At 43.9% G+C, this 22,691-nt stretch overlaps 1 protein-coding gene across 1 annotated transcript in view; it reads left to right on the plus strand.

Moving 5' to 3' along the window:
* The window catches only part of LOXHD1 (lipoxygenase homology PLAT domains 1), an 85,194-nt gene that overhangs the window by 40,300 nt on the left and 22,203 nt on the right, over positions 1–22,691 (plus strand). The window contains exons 18-21 of the mRNA XM_074165997.1: positions 2,525–2,710; positions 5,445–5,572; positions 10,145–10,262; positions 17,925–18,102. Coding sequence (XP_074022098.1) covers positions 2,525–2,710; positions 5,445–5,572; positions 10,145–10,262; positions 17,925–18,102 — 610 coding nt within the window. The remainder of the gene's footprint in view (positions 1–2,524; positions 2,711–5,444; positions 5,573–10,144; positions 10,263–17,924; positions 18,103–22,691) is intronic.

Below are 22,691 nucleotides of genomic sequence, written 5' to 3' on the forward strand. Positions count from 1 at the left end.
AGTTTCAAAGTGATTGTGAGCTTCCTACTGCAAATTGTACATCTTAGTCTTGGTGATGTGAAGTACTCAACAGTCCCTAAAGAGTAGTGGAAATGAGTTATAAAGATTTTCAAACAGCCCAAGAATCTAACTGCCTTTGAAATTTTTTCATTCTAACTTAGTTCAAACATCTCTATGTTTGAATAGAGATGTTTGAACTAACCTTAGCTATGTTTTATCTCTATCTTATTTATGTTTACAAGTACCTAAAGGGTGGGTTGAAGGATGATGGAGCCGGACTCTTTTCAGTGGTTTCCCGCGATAGGACGAGGGGCAACGGGCACAAGCTGGAACATAGGAGGTTCCATTTAAATACAAGGAGAAACTTCTTTCCGGTGAGGGTGACAGAGCCCTGGAACAGGCTGCCCAGGGAGGTTGTGGAGTCCCCTTTTCTGGAGATTTTCAAGACCCGCCTTGATGCAGTCCTGAGTGATGTGCTCTGGGCAACCCTGCTTTGGCAGCGGAGTTGGACTAGATGATCTCTAGAGGTCCCTTCCAACTCTGACGATTCCGTGATTCCGTGATCTCAGCCCAAACAACTTCTTGTGATAGTGGTATGAATGTCCAGTCTACACTGTTGGTGTGGCCACAGCTTTGGATCATTCACTCTATTGGCATCGTCTATCTAAAGATTTGCGTGGGATTGTAAAAGAAATCCCAGTGCTCTGCTCTAAAAGACCAGCCATAAGGAAGACTCAACGTTGGTGAGTTTATCCCAGACTTCACAACATTGTTCTCTGAGCCCTTGGAAATCTGCTTGCATGCAGGTTCTTCAAGGCAACTGGATGTGCAGGATGCTTTCTCCTGGCCAGTCAGTGATACCCAAGGAGTTAAAGGTTGCTGTGAAAATCTGTTACCTAGAAATGTCTTGGAAGGACACTTTAAGAGGTGACTGTAACTAAACCAAAAGAGCAGCAGACTTTAATGGGGTCACCAGGATTTCTCCTCCAGCTGCTCAGTCCCTGCTTCACTGCAGAACCAACTTTCCCCACTGTCTTGTCTGCAGCATCCTACCACAGGTCTCAGGAGACTGTGTGCAGACTCTCTGAGGGACTTTGGGTTTGGAGAAGGGTAGGCAAACTGGCAGAGAGGGAATGGGAAGGCAAGCATTATATTCCCCATCACCTCACACCCCAGGAATCTGAGAATTAATGCATCCATTGTAGACTTGAATTTCCCTAGTGGTTAACTCTAATTTTCTGCAGCTGCACAGACGTTAGTATAGTAATAATACTCCTAATAGCAGTGATGGCTGAGACAGTCAGATAAAAAAGATCACTTGTTTCTTTGGAAAAAAAAAAAAAAAAGATGTCACAGATATATCACCCTAGATGAACCTGCTATTAAAAATTATTTTCTGAGCAACCCTAAATATTCTAATAATTCAAAAACAAAAGCAGTGAGAGCTAAGGACCAAATTTTCCTAGTGATGACACAAACAACACTTGCTCTGAAAATAATGAACTGTAGGTAGCTCTTTTATTCAACCTTTTATGTACGGATAGCTCATTGGCATTACTGACTGACTGAGTTTTGTTGAGCAGCTGGGATACATGATTACGCTTATAAGTCTCCCCCAGGATGAATTACCCACGTTCTTTAAGAGGGATACATGTACTTTCTTGCAGAAGTTTGCACCATTGGCATCCTTTTGCTGCTGATATATCTGTAGGAACATTGCTTTTTGTTCTCTGTGGTCCTTGCCAGGTTCAGCTCTAGGTGGGCTTTGGCTTTCCTAACCTCACCTCTGCACACTTGGTCAGTGTCTCTGTATTTCTCCAGGTCCCCTCTCCTTGCTGCCACCTCTACTATTCTTCCTTTTTCCATTAAAGTTTTGTCAGGAGCTCCTTGTTCATCCATGCAGGCTTCCCGCCACTCCTGTGTGACTTTCTGCTTTCCAGGATGGACCATTCTTGAGCTTGGAGGAGGTGGTCCTTGAAAATCAACCAGCTACAGATGTAAGCTCCATCTTTTGGCTCCTATACAACCCTGGAGCTTTTGCAGTTTCAGGAGATGGGAAACAGAGAAACAGTCTGATACATACAGTTGACTTAGGTGTGGATTTGTGAAGGAAGGAGTGCTTGAATAACATGTGGGTGTTTGTCCAGCTGCATCTTTCATTTTGGCTATGAAGCTTTGGATAGTCACCTCTAAGTCCTGCAGCAGCAGTGGAAGGGGTTGGAAAGATGGAGAAACGGGTCTGTAGAGATCAGAAGACAAGAAGATAGAAGTCAATGGAGGAGCTGTAGAGTGGTAAAAGACTGGACGTGTTTTCATGTAGGTCAGTCCAGTCTACCTTACTTACATTTGGGACTGGCAGTGTCCTGCCTTCCCTCATGCTCAGCAGCTTCCTGCCCACATCAGCTGCCATGTGCACTGATGTCTTGCCCTTAGTCCTTCATCACTAGTTAAAACCCCCAACTGGGGTCTCTCCTCCAAAGAAATCCTCTTTCACCAGCAGGTGTTTTCTTGCTGACTTTGACAGGTGGGGCACGACGGCGCTACCCCTGAGAGCTGCTGGCTGTTGGAAGAGCTCACCATCGTTGTGCCCACTAAAGGTGTCATGTATAACTTTGTCTGTAAGTGCTGGCTGGCCAGAGACAAAGGTGATGGACTCACCTCACGAATCCTCAACATCCTGGATGCTGACTGTGTTAACATTGGCCTCAAGGTGGGCTCTGGGCTCCTCCTGTATCCCTAGCTGTCACGCTGACCTGTGCTGATATAGTTTGTGTGTCAGCAGTTCTCCTACTTTGACTTCTGCATGTGGTTTGAGCCTTTTATTGCAGAGGGTTTGTTTGCTATTTCTTTAGCAAAATCTTTAGGAATTGGTTTAGCCTTATTGCCATGTAGAGCCCTGGTTGGATGCAGCCATGGCACAGGATGAAGGACAAGGTAGGGCAGAGCAGGTAGGACACAGTTCAGCAGCTTGTCCTCATGTTGTCACCACCCCATGAGCACTCACTGCATCACCCCATGGAGTGGGAGCAGCTGCAGGGTGAACAGCTTGGTGCGTTCTAACTCCATTGTGTTTTGTTTGAGGAGATACTTCTAACTCATTAGAGTAGTGAAGATATTTTTATCTCTGCATAGTGAGACTACACATCAGTTTTTCTAATATGGGAAAGGGAAACTGAATTCAGTTAGAAACTAATAATAATTGAAAGTTGTTGAAACATGGAGACATCTGTAAGCTTGCTCTTTGAAATGAGTAACTGATTAAAGTTGAATAAGCAAAAACTATATAGTCTTTTCATCCATATATATGAAATTTGAAGTAATGTGTGCTGTGCCATATTTCAACCAAGTACAAATTGGAAAGCTGAGCTATGCTGATTTTGGATGTAAGATTTATAACAGAAATAACCGTCTGGATGAATGGGACAATAATGCTGCATTTAATACCTGTATGGCAATTTTAAATCTCTATAGATGTGTTTCTATTTACAGTGAGGTTACACTTTCATAGTACATTAATTTTCCTTTATGCTGCTCTTGATTCCCAAGCTAAAGATATTCTGCTGAAATCTTTCTTGTTCCCCAGACACACAAAAACGTGACAACATCTTTAGCATCTGTGAAGGCTTCAACAACTCAGCACAGGTTTCAGTGGTAGAATTGGCCTAAGAGGGGAAAAAAACCTCTCTCAGATTGAACACCAAGGTTAAAACCTAATCTCTTAAAAACTTCCCATCAGCTATTTAACCTCCTGGATAAGGTTTCCAAACTGCCATCGGTGAGCTGATGGCTTGCCCGTAGATTGAAGTGGATGTTAATGAAGACTTATGTTCAGTCTTCCCTTAAAAGCCCAATCCTGAATATTTATTTTCATAAGCATGCCAAAAATAGACACATCTAACTAAATTCTTTTCTATGATGTTGGGCCAGAAACTTGCTGAAAGATTTGAAGGAAATCAGGGGGGATGCTTGAGACATGAAATCAGAAGTGTGCATTTGACTTTCTGATCAGTCTCCTTGTTGAGGGAATTTGGGACTGTTCCCTTGCAAATAGCTGTATTTAGAAACTGAGTTTAATTTTTTTTTTTTTTTTAGAGTTCAAAGAAGACTACGAAGTTTAATGTATTTGGGAAATGTAATAGTTTTTATTTTGCTTTTGCTTGACTCTTGCACAGCCATACATACCCATTTCAATTTAATTTTCTTCTTGGATTGATATTCCCTCTTTGTGCTTTAAATTGAATATTTGCCTCCTCATAAATAAAAAAAAATTAGTTAATGTCCACCGTAGCCATTAAAAAACCTTTAACGCATTGGTAAAAGAGTTTTTCTTCTCCTAGCTATAGCAAATACATTTGTTTGTTATGATTCAGAATGTATATGGATGAATATGTGTGGAACAGGTAACTCAGGATTGAACAAACATGAAAAATAATTTTTCTATGACTTTATTCCTTTGCACTGTTTATTTCTGTGGCAATCAGAATTCAGGCCAATAAAACTTGCCTAGCAGTGCACTATTTGGAATTTATTTTGTTGGGGCTGTTTCTCGATGTTCTTCCACCTCTTAAATCCAGAGGTCTTGTTACCATAGGTACGATCTCGAAAGCATCTCGGTAGCCTAAAAGTCTTAATGCCACTGACAGCCGCTGGGAGTTGTGTGCTTTTGAAATGTTTTATTCTGAATCTTATTATTCACATGTCAGGAGGAAAGAACAAAGTTAGGCTAATAAGGTGAAAATGATGCAAAATGTCTTTTCACAAATTGGCGTGCCTTTAATGTACGAGATCCGGGAATGCTCTGCACTCGATACAGCAGTGTGCGTCCCAGTGGGAAACAGGATGGCTGCAATCTTCTGCTGTAGAGAGGATTAGGATGGATAGAATTTAAAACTAGTAGAGTTGTAGGACTACATGTTGTCCAGATGGACACCCAACATTCCCCAACATGGGAAAATATTTTGCGGTCAAGGGAAAATAAAAATTGTGTCTTCGGGAGGTGTTTTTTAAAAAAGGCAAAAGTTTGGTGCACTACAGAGGTCTGGAGCACTGGGAGGTGGCTGGGAAGAGATGGCAGCAGCAGAAGGTTGGCGACCCACACGTTGACGTGAGGGTTGTGACTTGGTGGAGAAGGAGTTTAACAGGTCTTCATCCCTCCCCAAGCATATGGTTGTCAAAATGAATGTGTCTCACTCTGAGTGTATCTAGGCTGAGAAAAATCCACAGAAAAGGTCATAGATGATGGAAAGAGGAAGGTCCGCTAGCAAGTTTCAATCTCTAACTTTGACTCTGAGAACCAAGTGTGGTGAGAAACCAAGAAACTGTTTTGTAACCATTTCTGGAAAAGAAGTAGATTTCCTGCAAAGCCTGTCTAGCCTTTTGCCCAGGTCTTTGTGTGGGTTAAGTACATCTTATGGGACCTTGTGATTGTTTCAAATCCTCACCAGATCCTGTATGAAGTCACGGTCGTGACTGGAGACATCGAAGGTGGTGGTACCGATGCCAGTATTTTCATGACTGTCTTTGGATCCAATGGGAACACTGAGGAGATGCAGCTGGAGAAAAACGGAGACAGGTACATTAACTTTGTCATTTTTGTTGGTTAGAAGTGGAGTGATGACAGATTCTAGCATCAAGTCAAGAAGCACTTGGGGCTTTGATCATGCTCCCACTGAAACACAAAGATAAACTCCCACTGAGTTTATAGATTCAGAACTAGGGCCCTTGCAAGTGTCATTATAATGTATTTAGCAGAGCAGAGGACAGGAGAGCACTGTGTAGCCAGGGAAACCATCCGTTATCATTTGTAGAAGTTTTGTTTAACCCGTTCCTCAGTGGCTTTAGAGATAAGCGTTGTGAACAAAAACATCAATTGCAATGTCCTGCATTGGCTCTAAGAGGAACTATGGACATTGCACGAAGCCACGGGTGCAATTTCTGCAAAATGCAAATTTTGTGGAAAAATAAGTAATTTAATTTGAACATTATTTGATGGCAATGCATAATGAAAGACAGAGTAACCATGCACACACGTGCCTTGGGAAGTGCCTGTGATGGGAAGGTGCTGACTCTCCTCCATCTGTTCCTCCAGTTTGCTTTGCTGGCCAGATGTCAGCCAGCTTGGTCCAGAAGCCACATGAGGGATGGCAGGGCCTGAGCTGGTATCTGAGGGCCCTGCTGAGAAGTGGGCTTCTTAGCTCAAGCTCTGTGCCACGTTAATGTAACGAATGTGGTTTTCTATCTGGAGCTGGCACAAAAGGGACATGTGGTGACATCAGTCTGCCCAGATGTGGCCTTACCATGCAGAGAGATGGAAATGGGCTGTGAGCTGCTGGGAGTGCTGCAGTGTGTGCTCTGATTTTACTAAAAAGGTGAAATCTCATGTTTTCTTCAGCAGAGACAGCTGACAAACACTGTAATCCTAGTCTGACGCCAGCACTTCTGTAAAGCCAAAATCACACGACACTGATCCATTTCCTCAAGCTTTCCTGTTCCTTTCTTGCACCTCCCTCAGTTCCGAAAGCTTTGTCAAGAATGAACATGGCACTAACCAGCTTTTAGAGATGGGCTTCATCAGCCTTAAATTTAATTAATTGACTACCTCTGATCTTATTCAGCAAAGCATCTACAGAATGTCGGGAGGGCTGGAGCACTTGGCCACACGGTTTGAGCTCAGCTTGCTGAGGTGATGCTGGGCTCTTCCCCCAGCCTCCTGGCTGTGCAGTTCCTCCATGCAGCTTTATATATCACGTGTGGGCTGGATAATTTAAGATAAGGCTCCCTGCACAGAGATGTTTGCTCAGGGGATGTTTTACTTGCAGCTGTCGTAGCAGAGGGGGTGGCTGGGCAAGCGTGTTCAGCTAAGCTTGAAACCTTCATGTGTTTGGTTAGTAACAAGCACAAGCCTTGTTTGCTCTGGAAAGCAAAATGTTAACAGAGGTCCTGCTGACTAAAGTCTCCATGAGAAGCACCGCTGAGTCACGCAGAAAGACGTAGCTCTTGGCCCTGCTCCCCATCACAGAGAGACATCCAGTGTGTGGGACAACGTCCCTGGGTTACCACCGTGTCTGGCTGTCGGTGACGTCCTCCTTCCAAGACCCCCAAACAATCCTGAACTGATCTGTCTTCCACTGTTTTAAGCTCAACAGTCAATTCAAGTAGATGGGAAAATGAACCATGACCGTTTACTGTTTGTATTTAAAATTAAAGCAAAAGTCACATGAGGGTACATCAACCAAAAGTCTCTCAAGGGGACCAAGACATCTCCATCCCCTCAAGAGAGGGATTGCAGTTTTTCTCCAGCTGGCCAGGCGTGCGATATCCCTAAACCATGCAGGGTTTTTTTTATAAAAAAACATCACATTTCTCTATATGGGCGGGATGGATAACCTCTGCTACAAGGATATGAAAACTCAATAAAGGACAGCCACACAGTTTGTATGGTATTAGTTGCTTGGGCTGTCTTCTGCCAGAAGAAAAGCTGCAAAAGGTGATGAAAACCCATTGGGGCTGTATAAAGAAGAAAGACATGTTAAAGAAGGAACAGCTATTAGTGTGTTAATATCCCTAGGATGCTGTGCTATTCTTTGGGGATGTACTGGCACATCTCTGCTAGCTGGAGATGCTCTGCATCAGACCTCCAACTGTACAGAGCTCCCATCATCTCATTAGCACCTTCTGCAGAGGACGTGCATGTCCCCAGATACACACAGGGCCTCTTTCCACACTACTCCCACCAGTCTTCATCCAGCTCTTAACAACACAGGTTGCCCCAGGCTCTTGTTTGGCATGGAAATCTCGTCAGCCTTTGGGCCAGCAGCAAGGGAAGAGTGAGAGCCACCGCAACCGAATGGTAAAAGGTGCTTCATCTTTATTGGGGCCATCCAGTGCCAATTCACTCACAGCAGCTTAGTGCATTACAAAGAACCGTCTGTCTAACCTGCTGCTGATTTAGGACAATTTTAGCTACATTATTGTTATTGCCAAGACCTCTGGGCGATAGAAATATTTCTAAGTGCAGGCATGGGTAGGAAAGCTTAATGAAATCCCTTAGATAAATGCTTCAGTGTCCTGGAAAAGGAAGAGCAGCAGCCAGCTTGTCTGGGTCCTTCTTCCCTTCTCAATTTTTTTTTTTTTTCAGGCTTATGTTCATGTTCATATACATTAGGGATATAGAAGAGCTCTTGGGTGACCCAGTTTGTCACTTTAGCAATTGTTTCCCTTTAGTAGAATGACTACTGGGAAGTAGCAGGTGAGTATCAGCCTTACAAACTGTAAACAGGGCATTTACTGAAGATAAATAATGGTTTATTTTGCTGGCTGACTGTTTAGCTTAGATTTGCTTGGCCTGGAAAGGAGCAGAATGAGAGATTGCTACGAAGCTTTGTAAGTAATAGTGATTGTAATGAAAACTGATCATAGGATCATGGGATAATTCAAGCTGGAAGGGTCATACCTTTTTGTTAAATAGAAATGGAAAGCAATCCAGTCGAGGCACAAAAGCACATTCTCTTTCTCACAGTGAGACAGGCTGTCTTGGTATCCGGCACCACAGAAAGACAAATAACAAGAGGGGGGAGTTTTTCAAAGAGCAAACATAACCCTTAATAACTAGAAATGGACTGGGACCAAAATGTCCCATCCAAAAACCTCTGGGAGTGCAGGAAAAGCAATGCCTGGACGAAAACTGAGAGGCTGGAGCCAACCCCTATTGCTAACATCTGCAGCTATGCAGGCTTAGATAATGGTGTGAGGATAATCACATTCATGCTGCAGGGTGTAATCTGAACATAGGTTGGTAAAGAAATGGCTTTTTTTTTTTCTCCAGATCCTGGCACTGCACAGCTGTAGGAGGATAAGTACATTGCCAGGAATGAGATATCATCCTTATGGGTTGTCTATGTTATGGTGGTGCCCGGAGTTTGCAGAGTTCTCTCCAACTCTCTCAGCAGACCAGGGTAACTCGCAAGGAGAAGTTTGTACGAAGGAGTAGTGTCAGCAGCACAGTGGTCATGGTGGTGCTTGGTAGACCCTGTGGATTTGGCTGCCCTTCGAATTAGCAAGGGCTGGATTTCCATCTCCAAGCCCGCAGCAGATATACCAGAGTATTTTGGGGATGAACCTATAAGATAAGCTTGCTCTAAACAGAGTAATATTGAGCCCAAGGCAGCACTTGCACTGTAGTAAGGCTTTCTTCCTAGAAACATTGATGCTAAGAGGGAGGCAAGGTAGCTGTGGTCCTAGGCAGTGTAATGTCTTCTTCAAGGCCAGATTGGATGGGGCTTTGAGCAACCTGGTCTAGTGGGAGGTGTCACTGCCCATGGCAGGGGGGTTGGAACTCAATGATCTTCCAATATAAAACAATCTATGATTCTATGATAAGCATATGTTAGTTTTTCCCCTTTTCCTGCTTTCTGCTGATTGCTATGGATGAGCAGTTCCGACACATCCTTGTGCCAATATACAGCCGCCAAGCGCAGGGTGAGATCTGCCATGCAACGTTTCACAAACCTGTCCTGGTTCTTACAAATAATGGAGCAAATCCTAGTTCCCCAAATTCAGGAGGGGAGTGCGGGATGGTTGGTTTTGGCCCCTTTCTAAGACAATTTGCCTGGTCTTATTAAACTCACGCGTTGGGCTCCGACTTGCAGTCAGGTTGTCATATTTAGCCGAGCTGCAGCAGCTGTCTGTCACCCCGGCAAATGTAAAGTTATGTGCTGCCTCTTAGTGCAAGAAGATTAAGCAAAATTGCTTTGCCTTTTAGTTGGGAGGGGCTAAGGGCAGGCAGGTGGACAGATGCCAGGAGGAAGGCAATGTGCAGAAACCTGACTGTGAGTCTCCATTGTTCTGGTTACAAACAGAGAGATAATGGATGCTACAGGCTGCCTGGAAGGACTCCAGGTGACTCGTATGGGCTTGATTTTCCAAGGGAGGAGGAATCCCTGTCAAACCTGCACTGAGGTGTCTTGCCAAAAACACAGTATCTAGTGATTGCAGGACACAAAAGCTCAAGTCCAATGACGTGCACTCGTAAACTTTTCGTTTGAGGCTGTTGGCAAGGTGCGAGAGTTGCAGCATGGGCAGGGGATCAAGACGCAACGATGCTGTAAAGCAGAGGGAAACCTCTTCGGTCTTTCAATCCCTCCAGGTTTGAGCGAGGCCAGGAGGACAGTTTCATAATGGAGATCGCCGATATTGCACCCCTCAGGAAGATGAGGATCCGGACGGATGGGAAGGGGACTCGCCCGCACTGGTTCATGGAAAGGGTAACGCACTTCACATTGCATGTCTCTCTACAATCTGCTTGTGTTGAAGCCTCTCAGCCCTTGAGAAAGAGGACAAAGGGAGCTAGAAGGACCTGTTGCAATAGGACAAGAGGGAATGGCTTTAAACTGAAAGAGGGTAGGTTTAGACTGGATATAAGGAAGAAATTATTTTATGCTGAGGGTGGTGAAACACTGGCCCAGGTTGCCCAGAGAGGTGGAAGATGCCCCATCCCTGGAAACATTCCAGGTCAGGTTGGACGGGTCTCTGAGCAACCTGATCTAGTTGAAGGTGTCCTTGCTCATTGCAGATAGCTTTAAAGGTCCTTTCCAACTCAAACTATTCTATGTTTCTATGATTCATTTTTATTCATTTCCTGCCTCTTTCCGTTGGGTTTCTTCATGTGTTTTTTTTTTTTTTTTTTTTTCCAGCAGGAATTGAGTCAAAAAAGAAGAAAGTAAGGGCAAAAGCTGTGCTGTAAAGCTTTACCGCAGTCTCTGTTGTTAGATGTCACTCTCCTTTCCTGCAAAAGAGCCTTGGCTTGCCACCCAGGGCACCTGCAGTATTTTCTGGCCCCTGGGATGTAGCCTCAGCTCCTGCAGACCCCTGCCATGCTCTGACCCGTGGGAGAGTGGACCCCCCTCTGCCAGGCAGGGACAGCTAGTGTGGGCCTGGGCTGGGTGTGACATTTCCAAATAATCCATCCTTTCAGGTGAAGCATCCCATCTCCCCCCTCCCCTTCTCCCTCTAGCACACATGCAGATTTCTTTCTCTTCTTCTTCATACAAGTAAGGTGTTGGGTTTTTCTTCCATGTGAACACTGCATGTAGAATGACTCCCACTGTTTCTGTTGATTGTATTTTTCCCTGGGGTCCTATCTCAAAAAAAGCACAGTGCTTCCTTTTATCTTTCCTACCAAACCACCAGCCCCATGTAAACATCACTTGTAGTTGGGCAGTAAAATGTAGTTTGTTTGGTATGGGTCCCTATGACTCTATTTCTAAGATAGAGATGGAATGATGTGCTGATTCCACACCAGCAGATGTCATGAAGGGAGGAATACATCTCTGCCGTGTTTATTTAGCATGCTTTTTCTGGAGTAGATATCCTGCTGGATTTCTGTATCTTGACATTTTTGTAAGAATAGGTTAAGACCCAGTAGTTAACCCATGGTCAGAAAGAATAGTGCAGGATTTTTTTATTGGGTCCTTCATCCTTTTTGACTAGTCTGAAGCTGTCCTTCATTTTCCCATAAATAATGTATTTCTAAACACTGGTTCTACATGGCCATCAGTTTCCAGCGAAGTGATGAACCACTTTTCACCTCTATTAGCACAGTCTGAAAAATGTTTCTCTGGTGCAACACCATTTTGTACTTGTCCATTGTCATTTCTAAGTTTTTCCTCAATAACTCCTGTGCAGCTTTCCAAAGCATTAGACTTCCAGCATATATCTTCTGAGTATATGCCACAGACACACAGTTTTTCCCTCTGTGCCTAAGGAATAACTCGATCTGATCTCTGATTCAATTCAGTTATCTTGGTCAAACTCCCTTTGCCTCACTACTCGCTACCTCCCCAAGTTTTATAAATAACATTCATATAAAATGAAATCAAATAAAGCTTATTCATCGAAAGACGTTCCAGACCTTGCGGCTGTGAATTAGCAACAGCTCAAAGGTGAGAGACAGCGGCATCTCCAGTGGCGGGTAGCCCCCTCCCATGTTCCTGTTGCCAGCTCTGATCCAGTCCAGCCCGGTGGCCTGTCCCACCCGAAGCAAGGCTTTCCCAGAGAAGGAGACAAAAAGGACTCTCGTGTGGACCCATCTGATGACCTTATAGCCCTTTCATGGCTCTACAGATGCAACAGGCAGACCATGCACTCAACTCTGAGACCAGGAGTCTAGAAGCTTTTGAAAATTTGACCTGCAGCTTCTATTTTTCTTAGGAAAACAGAGTATGGAGGATGTTCTAGCTCCAGTGACACGCGGAGAACTTTATTTATTAGTTTTCTTTCCCACCTTCCCTGCAAAGGTAAACATCGCATTTGCATTCCCAGGCAGAGAGTGAGGACAGGAGTGCTCTGCAAGAGGGGAGGAAGGATTTGTGTTCTCTGATTTGTATTCCAGCCTTGAAAACTTATGTAGCCTGGTGTGACATGAAAACTGATCTGAGCCTATTTCCATTTCTGTCAAAAGTGCATATTAAAACTGCATAATGAAATACTTGTGGGGGTAGTGCTAAACTCTCAGACAGATGGTTCACAGTTAGTACTAACTAGCACAGTGAAATGAGAAGCCAGATTAAGCCATCAACCCCATAATTAACCATTTGTTGCTCCATTTATCTACAGGATATTCTCAGTTTTCTTGTTCAATTAAAATAACAATAAATGATCTTTTTAATTCTCTTTAGTTTTTTTGTAAAATGTTGCTGGTCATAACCTACACTGCTTTTAGTTTACCAGAAATAGAAGTGCATAAATACCAATTAAATGCATGAATTATCAATTATGTTATACACAGCCAAAAGATTCAATTTACAAGCAGGGAAGTAGTCTTTTATTTTATTATTTTTTTTTCTGACTAGATGTAATGCATTGAAATTTCATTCAGAATCTCAGTGAAGTAACGAACCTGGTGCCAAAGATTCATACTGCACCAAAAGTGGCAATAAGTTTTAAACGTTGATACTTAATCCTCTAGAGGGAACAAAATTTGATTAGTGATGAGTTGAGCCAGAATGAACGTTATTGATTATTGCTGTGCACAGAAAGACATACCAAAAGCTCTCTAAAGCTGAGCACTTTCTGATCTCACCACTGCTGGGAGACACACAGAGTTTGGATATTTTCCTCTGACCTAATGCTGGGTCTCATGTTCCACATCGAGCTACCACGACACTGCTCGGTGTTTCTGAAAAACTGGAGAATAGCATCACAGAATCATAGACTCACAGAATGGTTTGGGTTGGAAGGTACCTTTAAAGACCATCTAATCCAACGGAAATCTTCAACTTAATCAGGTTGCCCCGTCCAACCTGACTTTGAATGTTTCCAGGGACTGGGCACCTACCACTTCTCTGGGAAACCTGGGACAGTGTCTCACCACCCTCATTGTAAAAAAAAAAAAAAAAGTGACTTCTAATTAGGAAACTTATCTAAATGCATGATTTGGAAGCCTCCTCCTGGGATGGCCAGTTCCTCAGTCCACATGATGATTTCACCTGCTGCCCAGTGTCTTAGACATGAAGTTGAAAAGTTAGAAATAAGAAGGGGTGAGAGCTCTCTGAGTGAAATAACAGGAGTTGTAAGGCTGTTGAATTCTGCAGAGTTGCTTCCCTCAGAATTTTAATGTTACTTTGTGCTGTCAAAGCCAGGCAGATAAGAAGCTGTCTTAATGAAGCACTAATTGCATTGCATTCAAACGTCACAAATAATCCTGAATGTGGGACTTGGTCTTTATTCAGTTCTTTTTCTTTTATATAAAGGAGATTAAGAGAATTTGAGACAATTCATTACGGCTGAAGCGGGCTGTTTTTCTTTGCAACAGAGAAAAGTCTTTTTTTTTTACAAACAGAGGCCCCTGTTTTTAAGTGAAGACTAATGACAGGCGACAGAATCCTAAAGACCTGCAGTTGAGTCTTTAAAGATGCAATCCAGGACCCATGTATTTTGGTGTTAGTGGTGTGCGAGACTCTGCAGAGCGTGTTTTACTCCACTGCTGGGAGAAGGCTGGGTTGAGGTAAATCAAATGATCGGACGTGTCAAATCCTTTCTGTTACAGCAAACAGCACACAATTAATTTCAAGTTGCTGGTTTGAAGTTCCTGTCAGCTACGATATTTGCTCAGATACAAAGCAAATTATCAACATTTTGTTCTTATGTACCGATCCTGCTTCCTTTTAATTTCTATATGAAATGAAATGAAAGTTAAAACTTACGTGTAATTAGTGATAACATTTGAGCTTAAAAGCACACAGGATGTCCACAGCAAGTTCTAGGTATCCTAAATAAATAGTTTAGATGCAATGTAAAGCAGCAGCCTCATTGCCAAGCGGTAGCTAATTTTCCTGGGAGGAACAGAGAGAAAATAAAAATATCCTCAGCTCCCTGAGATGACTTTCCTGACCCTCATGATCCAAATCAAAATCCTGCATCATCCTGTGTGTGTGCGCAACACCCACAAACATCTCCTTGTAGGATGGGATTCATTTTGTGCTATCTTAGTCGTTGAAAAAGCTATGTTCAACTTTCACCTCTTCTACCAAACTCTTTAGAAATCCTCTGTAGTCAGCAGAGAGATAGATCTGAGAGAGGGAACGATGCCTCGAATGGCCCCCAGCTTGGGTGGGATGCATTGCTTCTCTGGTGGTACCCAGCTCTGACTACCAACCATAGGGAGGGCCAACATGATGTGCTGGGCCTGGATGCCCAGCGTTTCAGTGGTTCAGGCTAGGTAAGGTAGGCAACATACCCACCTTGTGTTTGCCAGAGGTTCCCTGCTGCCTCCACACCCCTTGCTGTGGTCTGCTCTGAGCAAACAAAGCTCATAAAATCAAGAGCTTGCTCCTGCCTGCTCCTCTTCGGAGCATCACCCCAGCATGAGAAGGCAGAGGCTGCTCGTTCTGTCTGTGTTAACCGCTTACACAAAGCTGCATACGGATGAAATCACCCAACCTGGGTGAAGGGCTGGGGGTGGAAAGAGAGGGGGGGACTCATTTTGCTCCGGCGGTTGTAGTATCCAGACGGTTTTTCCCAGACAGCATCTGGGGCGTTGGGCAAGGGCTGGCTATTTGTGCGAGGTCTGATCTCTCTGTCTGCGGGTGCACTCCAGCTGGCAGCTCTAATCTGCTTCTACCCCCTGCTGCTTTCCTGACATTTCCCTGCAAGCTTCACTCAGGACATTTTGCTGCTAACAGCATCGCTGTCGTTCCCAAGCAGGGCAGAGTTAGGACTGGCTGAACCTTTTCCAGCAAATAGTTTATGCACCAAAGGGAAAAAAAGGGCATTTTCAGTCAACCTGAGACTATTTACAATTCAAATTTGCAAATTTTGGCCAAAGAAAAGTTTCTAGGTTTGAGTCCTGTGAGGATGTAGAACATCGTTCATGCATCCTTGGGCAAGGACACTTCCCTCTAGTCTGTGTCCCAGCAGAGAGGGCACCAGCTGGGGTGGTGGAGACCTGATTTCTGCTTCGTTCAACGCAAGGACTTGATTCACCATCTCTTGGCTCACAGGGAAGTTTTCTGACCACAAAGTAATAGTGTCACCGGCTGCGAATAAGCAGCTTTTTAGAAAAGTGGGGCAGCTTCAACAGCCCAAAATGTCCTGTACCTCTGGGATGAAGGTGCTGTGTTACAGATCCCTGTTTAGCATCAGGCAGAGAGAAAACCCCGGATGAGCGTCCTACCCAAGGAACAGTACAATGCACAAATAGCATGGCCACTGCTTCAGCTTCAGTGTAGCTATCGCCCTCTTTAAAAATCATTTTTTATAACCTGGAGCAATGTTCTTCTTTTGAACTGCTAAAGGCTCCAGCAAAGCTTGGTTGGGGTCAACAGAAGTGCATGGACTGGGACACATGCAGGTTTGAGGACAGAATTTGAGCACATTTTATCTCAAGATAAGTTTTATAAGTTTCTTAGGCTGATATACGAGAGTGCAGCGGAAGGTCACCAAGATAGTCAAGGGGCTGAAGCATATGGCACACTAGAAAAGTCTAAAATAAGTGGAGCTTTTAAGCCTTGAGAAGAGAAGAGCAAGGGGGAATCTAATTGCAACCTTCTGCTGCTTAAAGTGAGGTTACAGGGACTATCGATCCAGTCTCTTCTCAGAGGTGAACAGTGAAAGGGCATGAGGCAATGGACACAAGTTGCAACAAGGAAAATCCTGATTGGATATGAGGAAAAAGTCTTCCCAATGAGAATGATGCAGGCCAAGGAGGGAGGCCCACAGTGTTGCGGGAATCCCCACCCTTAAAGATTTTCAAAACTTAGTTGGGCATGGCCTTGCAGTTAGCTCTTCTTGAAGCAGGAGGTGGGACTAGGCACCTCTAGGTGTCCCTTTTAACTTAACATGTTTCCATGACTCCATGATTCATTTCTTCCTAATATCCTGTCGCACTTCTCTGATGCGCCTGGGCTCACATCCCCATGGCCTTTGCAGAGATGTGCCTCCCAAGACACTGCTTCTTGATGCACTGCTTCCTTCACTCAAGTATGGTCTCTGTTTCTGTTAGATGGTAACAAAAATGGTAATTTGCAGCCCTGTCTCCTCCTTTCCTTCCAACTCCTTGAATTTGGTGAGAATTTACTGCTAGGTTTTTGCTGTAGGCAAGTGTAACACCTTTCTCCCAGAAGACTGATGCTCCACTGAGCCCACATTCAACAGGACACGTAAAGGTGGGTGTTTTATTAGGTGTTTGTTGGAGTAACTCACTGACTTGTTTTAAGTAGGTTCCTATCCTGTTCTTATCACCACAGCATCCGAGCTCCTTCCCGTGACACATTAGACAGTGTGACTAATATCTGTTGCATACTGTTTGTTCTGCCACCTTTTCCCAGACAGAGAAGAGTGTGAAGCATTAAGTTTTTCTGGCCTAATTTTATCTTGTGCCTTGCTTTAACTTGTTTGGAGCTGGTTTGCATATCTCTACAATGATCGCTGCGTGTCTGCACACAGGAGGCAGGCAAAAGAAAGATGCTGTGTACAAGGAGAAGTAGTGTGGTTTGCAATAATTCTCTGCTACTTCTTCTTTAGACTGAATTCCATACTGCCTTCCAGGAAAGGTCTGACTCTCTTAGAGATGAGTTTTGCCTGTAACTTGTGTCAGAGGAGCAAATTTATTCCTATGCTTCACCCCAAGCGTGAAAAGGTCCAATATTATGAAGCCCATTTCTCAAAATAAGTCACCACAGCAAATACTGTCCATAGCAGAGAGCTCCATCTAGCCCAGAAGAGCTCAGTATAGGTTTTGGAGCTATGACTAAGATCTATCTGTGTCGTACCACACTGCGCACTTTATAGGTTTGATCTTTACCCTCGTTCAAATCATAGAATCATAGAATGATTTGAGTTGGAAGGGACCTTAAAGATCATCCAGTTCCAACTCCCCTGCCATGGGCAGGGACACCTCCCACCAGACCAGGTTGCTCAAAGCCCTGTCCAACCTGGTCTTGAACAACTCCAGGGATGGGGCAGCCACAGCTTCTCTGGGCAACCTGGGCCAGGGTCTTACCACCCTCATAGCAAAGAATTTTTTTCTGGTATCTAATCTAAATCTCCCTTCTTTCAATTCAAAATCATTACGCCTCATCCTATTGCTACACTTCCTGACAAAGAGTCCCTCCCCATCTCTCCTGTAGCCCCCCTTCAGGTACTGGAAGGCCACTATGAGGTCTCCCCGGAGCCTTCTCTTCTCCAGGCTGAACAACCCCAACTCTCTCAGTCTGTCTTCATAGGAGAGGTTCTCCAGCCCTCTAATCATTTTCGTGGCTGTCCACTGGACCCATTCCAACAGGTCCATGTGTTGGAGGACCTTCCTGTGTTGAGGACTCCAGAGCTGGACACAGGACTCCAGATGAGAGCAGAGTAGTGGGGCAGAACGGTTCAAATGGTAGTTGAATTTCAACTGAAGTTTTTTCCCTTGTTTCGATTCTTCACAGATCATCCTGAAGAACCTGACTAATCAAGAAGTGGCCACATTTACCTATGGTGAATGGCTGTCAAAGCTGAAAAACGCCAAGGGAAGTCTTGTGTGTGAGATGCCAGCTGTGATAAGTGATGAGCAGATGATGGAGGACACGACATACAGTCTTCAGGTTAAAACCAGTGATGTTGGAGGCAAGTCCATGGTGGATGTTTTATGACTTTTCTAGTATGAAGTTTGACTTTTAACAGTGGAAAACATCTGCATAATTTGAAAATATTTTTTTTAAAAAAGCATAATTTAGCCCTACTGTGCTGGAACACCTCGGTTTTGGCTGGCTGTTCATCATGACTCTTATGCTGCAGAATTCATCCTCATCTGAGCACTGGGCTTAAAATATTTAGACACAAAGCCTAGATTTGGTTGCTTGCTTCTCCCTCTGAAGCCATGTTAACAGAAGTTATTGCTAGACCATATTGCAATGGTCAGGAGCTCCCTTTTTCTTTTTGGTCAGGTCAGGGCCATCCACATAGGGCAGAAAAAAGGCTACGTTGAAAGCTGGTGGGGTCCAGCTTTTCAGTCAGCACTATCTGCTTTTGCCCAAGCAATAGTTCACCTCCGTTTCAAAGTGTTTTGACACCGTTTATCTCAGGACGTGAAAAACCAACCCTAAATGCACACCAGATAGAAGAGGTGGAACAGAGTATAAAGAAAGCTGCAGCGCTTCAAGAGCCAAGAAATGGGATTTCTATGTCATTTCCTGGGATCACTTCCTCTTTTCATGAGACCTTCTGTCAGGCTGCTGAATGAAAGCTGCAATCACATACAGGCCTCCTCATGCCAAAATGGGGCAAGTTAGACATTTTCTTGCAGACACCTTTGTTGGAAGCTTGGCCCTCAATGGGGATTCTGCAACACCAGTGCACATAATCACCTCCTGATCTCTATCTCCCTTTCCTTTCCTTTCCTTTCCTTTCCTTTCCTTTCCTTTCCTTTCCTTTCCTTTCCTTTCCTTTCCTTTCCTTTCCTTTCCTTTCCTTTCCTTTCCTTTCCTTTCCTTTCCTTTCCTTTCCTTTCCTTTCCTTTCCTTTTCCTTTCCTTTCCTTTCCTTTCCTTTCCTTTCCTTTCCTTTCCTTTCCTTTCCTTTCCTTTCCTTTCCTTTCCTTTCCTTTCCTTTCCTTTCCTTTCCTTTCCTTTCCTTTCCTTTCCTTTCCTTTCCTTTCCTTTCCTTTCCTTTCCTTTCCTTTCCTTTCCTTTCCTTTCCTTTCCTTTCCTTTCCTTTCCTTTCCTTTCCTTTCCTTTCCTTTCCTTTCCTTTCCTTTCCTTTCCTTTCCTTTCCTTTCCTTTCCTTTCCTTTCCTTTCCTTTCCATTTACCAGCAGTAATTTATGCAGTTTGTGAGTCTTGATATGAGAATATCAAAATTCTCCTGGCAGAGTGTCTTCATGCCACCTCACCATTTTTTATCTATCTTTCTGCTCTGCCTGCTGCTTGTCGGAAAAACATGTAGTGAAATACGAAAAACAAAGGAGAGAGAGGAAGATTTGTTTATGTATCTGGCAATCCATCGAGTATAACAGTAGATCTTTCTGTGACCTTTTTGTGAAATCCAGCCCTAACTCACAAAGGCGACGGAAACAGAAACGAGAGGAGAATAGAAGATGACAGCAACAGCAGACAGATCTGCCCTTCCCATTGAATGAAGGATGACGGGTATTAATGATGAAACATTTTATTTCATTATGAGGAGAGACAACCAGTAGGAAAGAGCAGAGGGGTTTCAGAGAGTCTGTTTGTGATTAGATCACACAGCACACTGACATAATTGTGAACTTTATCCAGCTTATCTAAAGAGGTTACAAGTAATGAGCCATCTCCCCTCTTTGATCATTATGTATTCCATGATTATTTCTGGTTGGTCCAATTCAGGAAAAGAGACGTCTTATACTTGATGGTTAGTTTAAACATGTTGTATCATCTCCTGCCACACTGACGTTGTTTAGGGACAGCAATACTCCACAGTGCATAGAATCAGACGTGTTTATTTCTAAGTATGAAGTTTTTCTTTGCAATGGCTTTCAGCTTCCCAGTGCACCAGAGGCTTTGAAACAAACAAAAAAAGAAAATGTAGGGTAGGATTCGTCTCATCTATTTGTCACTCCCCAAAAATTATACTTGTGGTCTTAACTCCTTCTAGTCTAGACTGTCTCTGGTCAATTCATCTGGGAGAGGAGTCTCAATCGGTGGTCTGGATCATCCTCTGGAGGGTCTCTGTCACTCTGTCAGATTCAGACAGAGCCAGCACGGTTAGGTTAGACAGTAAAAGTTGAGGAAAATGAACCGCACAAAAATTGTCCTGCAGTGAACGAGGAAGCATCAGTAGTTTCCTCCTCACCATACACACATATTTAACAACAGTCCTGTTTTACTTGTTCCTCAAGGAAACCTTTAATTTACCTTTAAGTTTGGCTTTCCAGAAGTCATTCAAGTTGGATGACCATGTAACATACAGAGGCTGTGTCAGGGAAAGACTCCCCTCTTGCAAAGCTCAAATCTTCTCTCTTTCAAAGATCAAATCCAGAGGCCACCAAAAGTACCTCAGACACACACAGATAAGGGGAGGAGAGGTTGCTATGGCAGGCACATGCCAAGTCAGATGGGTAATCGCCGGTTAAAACCAAGATCTTGGTTTACTTTTGATCTTGTAAGAGAAGAAACTCACAATCTCATTTTCTTCAAGGTGTGACCCACAGACACAGCTGCAATAGAGCCGGACCACCTCACGGCTCTTTCTGCAGCACAAAAATGCCCTTGCCATTTATTTTGATTTATGGAGACTTTCTCTATTCTATACGCAGGCATCATATACATGGTAATGCAATAAAGATGGAGAAAGAATAAATACTGCTTTCTCATTTTTCAAGCATTAACGAAGCAGGAGGCTTTTATCTCTGCTGTTGTAAGATTAATTAATATGCTGTCAGCTCAGTTACAGCCTACAAATTACATAATTTAGGATGGTTGATGTCAGTTCCCAGTGCCTTATCCAAGGCTCTGTTAAGTCAAAAGAAGGACATTCTTTGGCCTCAGAAAGCTGTGACTCAAGCCTACAGTTTGTTTAAAAATGATGCAGCTGCTCAAAAAGGATCATAAAGTCATAGTCACTTTTGTTGGAAGGGGCCTCTGGAAGTCATTCCATCCATCTTCGCGCTCAAAGGACTATTGCCAGCACTGGCTAAGACTCTGCCCAGCCAAGCCTTGGACACCTCCAGGGATGGTGATGCCACCACCTCCCCAGGCACCTGATCCAAACTTGTACCATGTTCCTAAGAAATGGATTGTTTTCCTGATGCCCAGTCTGAACCTCCCCAGGAATTTGTGGTTGTGGCTCCTTGAGGCATGGTCTGACTTCTCCACAGCACACAATCCTGTCATCGTTATCACTGTCCCTCCATGTGGTCAAGGGGCCCTTGTTCAGCTGACCCAACTCATCTCCCTTGGCCTCTTCTCACAGTTGCATGCCCTAGCTCCCATCCATCTTGGCAACCATCTGCTGAGCCATTCCCAGTGTCCTGACATGACCCAGGGACCCAAACTGCCAATGTGATGAAAGTATGAGCTCCTCAGTGCTGAGCAAAGGGAATAGGAGCCTTCCTTCAGCTGCTGGCCACACTGCTCCAGATGTAGCCAAATACACGTTTTGCGTGGTTGAACACTGAGAACTTGCTGTTAGCTCACATTCAACCTGAATATGAATGTTATTGCTATAACCTCTGGGTCTTCATCAACTCCCCAGCACGAACACGTGCAGGGCTTATTCCATCCCAGATGCAGAACTTTGCGTTTCTCCTTGCTGAACTTCATGGGATTTCTGCTTGCCCAGTCCTCAAGTTTCTCAACGTCCATCTGGGTTGGAATTCTGCCATTCAGCATGTCAGTTTACTCCCCCAAACTTGATGTTATCCGACAATCTGCTGAGGATGCACTCTGGCATTGTTTAGGGTGTTGATGACAAAGCTCAGTGCTGCAGACCCCAGTATCGACCCGTGAGCTACTGCACTCATTGCCAGTTAAGGCTTGTGCAACCACAGAACCTTCACCTCTTCATTTGTTGGATTGGTTACGGCTCCTAAATGTGCCTGACAGATTCCTGGAATTAACAACAACAACAAAAAAAAATCAGAGACCCAAATAGGTGAAATGTATATTGATTCAGCAATTTCTGTGCTTTTCTTTCCCATCTCCTGCTAATTGCTAGTGAGAGAAATGTCACGTCATGAGGCCTCCATAAGCTTCTTCCTGCAGGGAAGGTTTTGCTAAGAAACAGTTGGCTCTGTGCTTTTTGAGACCTTGCATTAATTGGGAGCCTGCTCCTTGTAAGGAAATGGACTTCAGTTTGCTTTGTTCCTCACCTCAGCAAGCTTTGGGGTCATAAAAGGTACTGCCAGATGAACTGCCTGAATCCCTGATGCTTTCTCTTCCTTCTTAAGTCCTTCCCAGGGAACTGCTGAAAATTAGCCCTAATTTAACATAGGCAATTTTTTCACGTGGACACCAAATTTTGCTTTGCTTTTTCTCTGTATGACTCTTTTTCTCCTCTTGTTAATTTTTTTCTTACAGCATTTTTTTCAGTCCTTCTATAAGAAAAGTTGTGATTTCTTCCTAATTTCTGTATTCAAATAATTATCCCAAAGAAGTGGTAGCTTTCTCAAAAAGTTTTCATTCTCCCCAGCTTTGTCTCTGCGTTGTGTTGTGAATGGAGTTGTGGGAAATACTGTCCCTGT

The sequence above is a fragment of the Numenius arquata genome, chromosome Z, assembly GCF_964106895.1.
Source record: "Numenius arquata chromosome Z, bNumArq3.hap1.1, whole genome shotgun sequence".
Classification (NCBI taxonomy): domain Eukaryota; kingdom Metazoa; phylum Chordata; class Aves; order Charadriiformes; family Scolopacidae; genus Numenius; species Numenius arquata.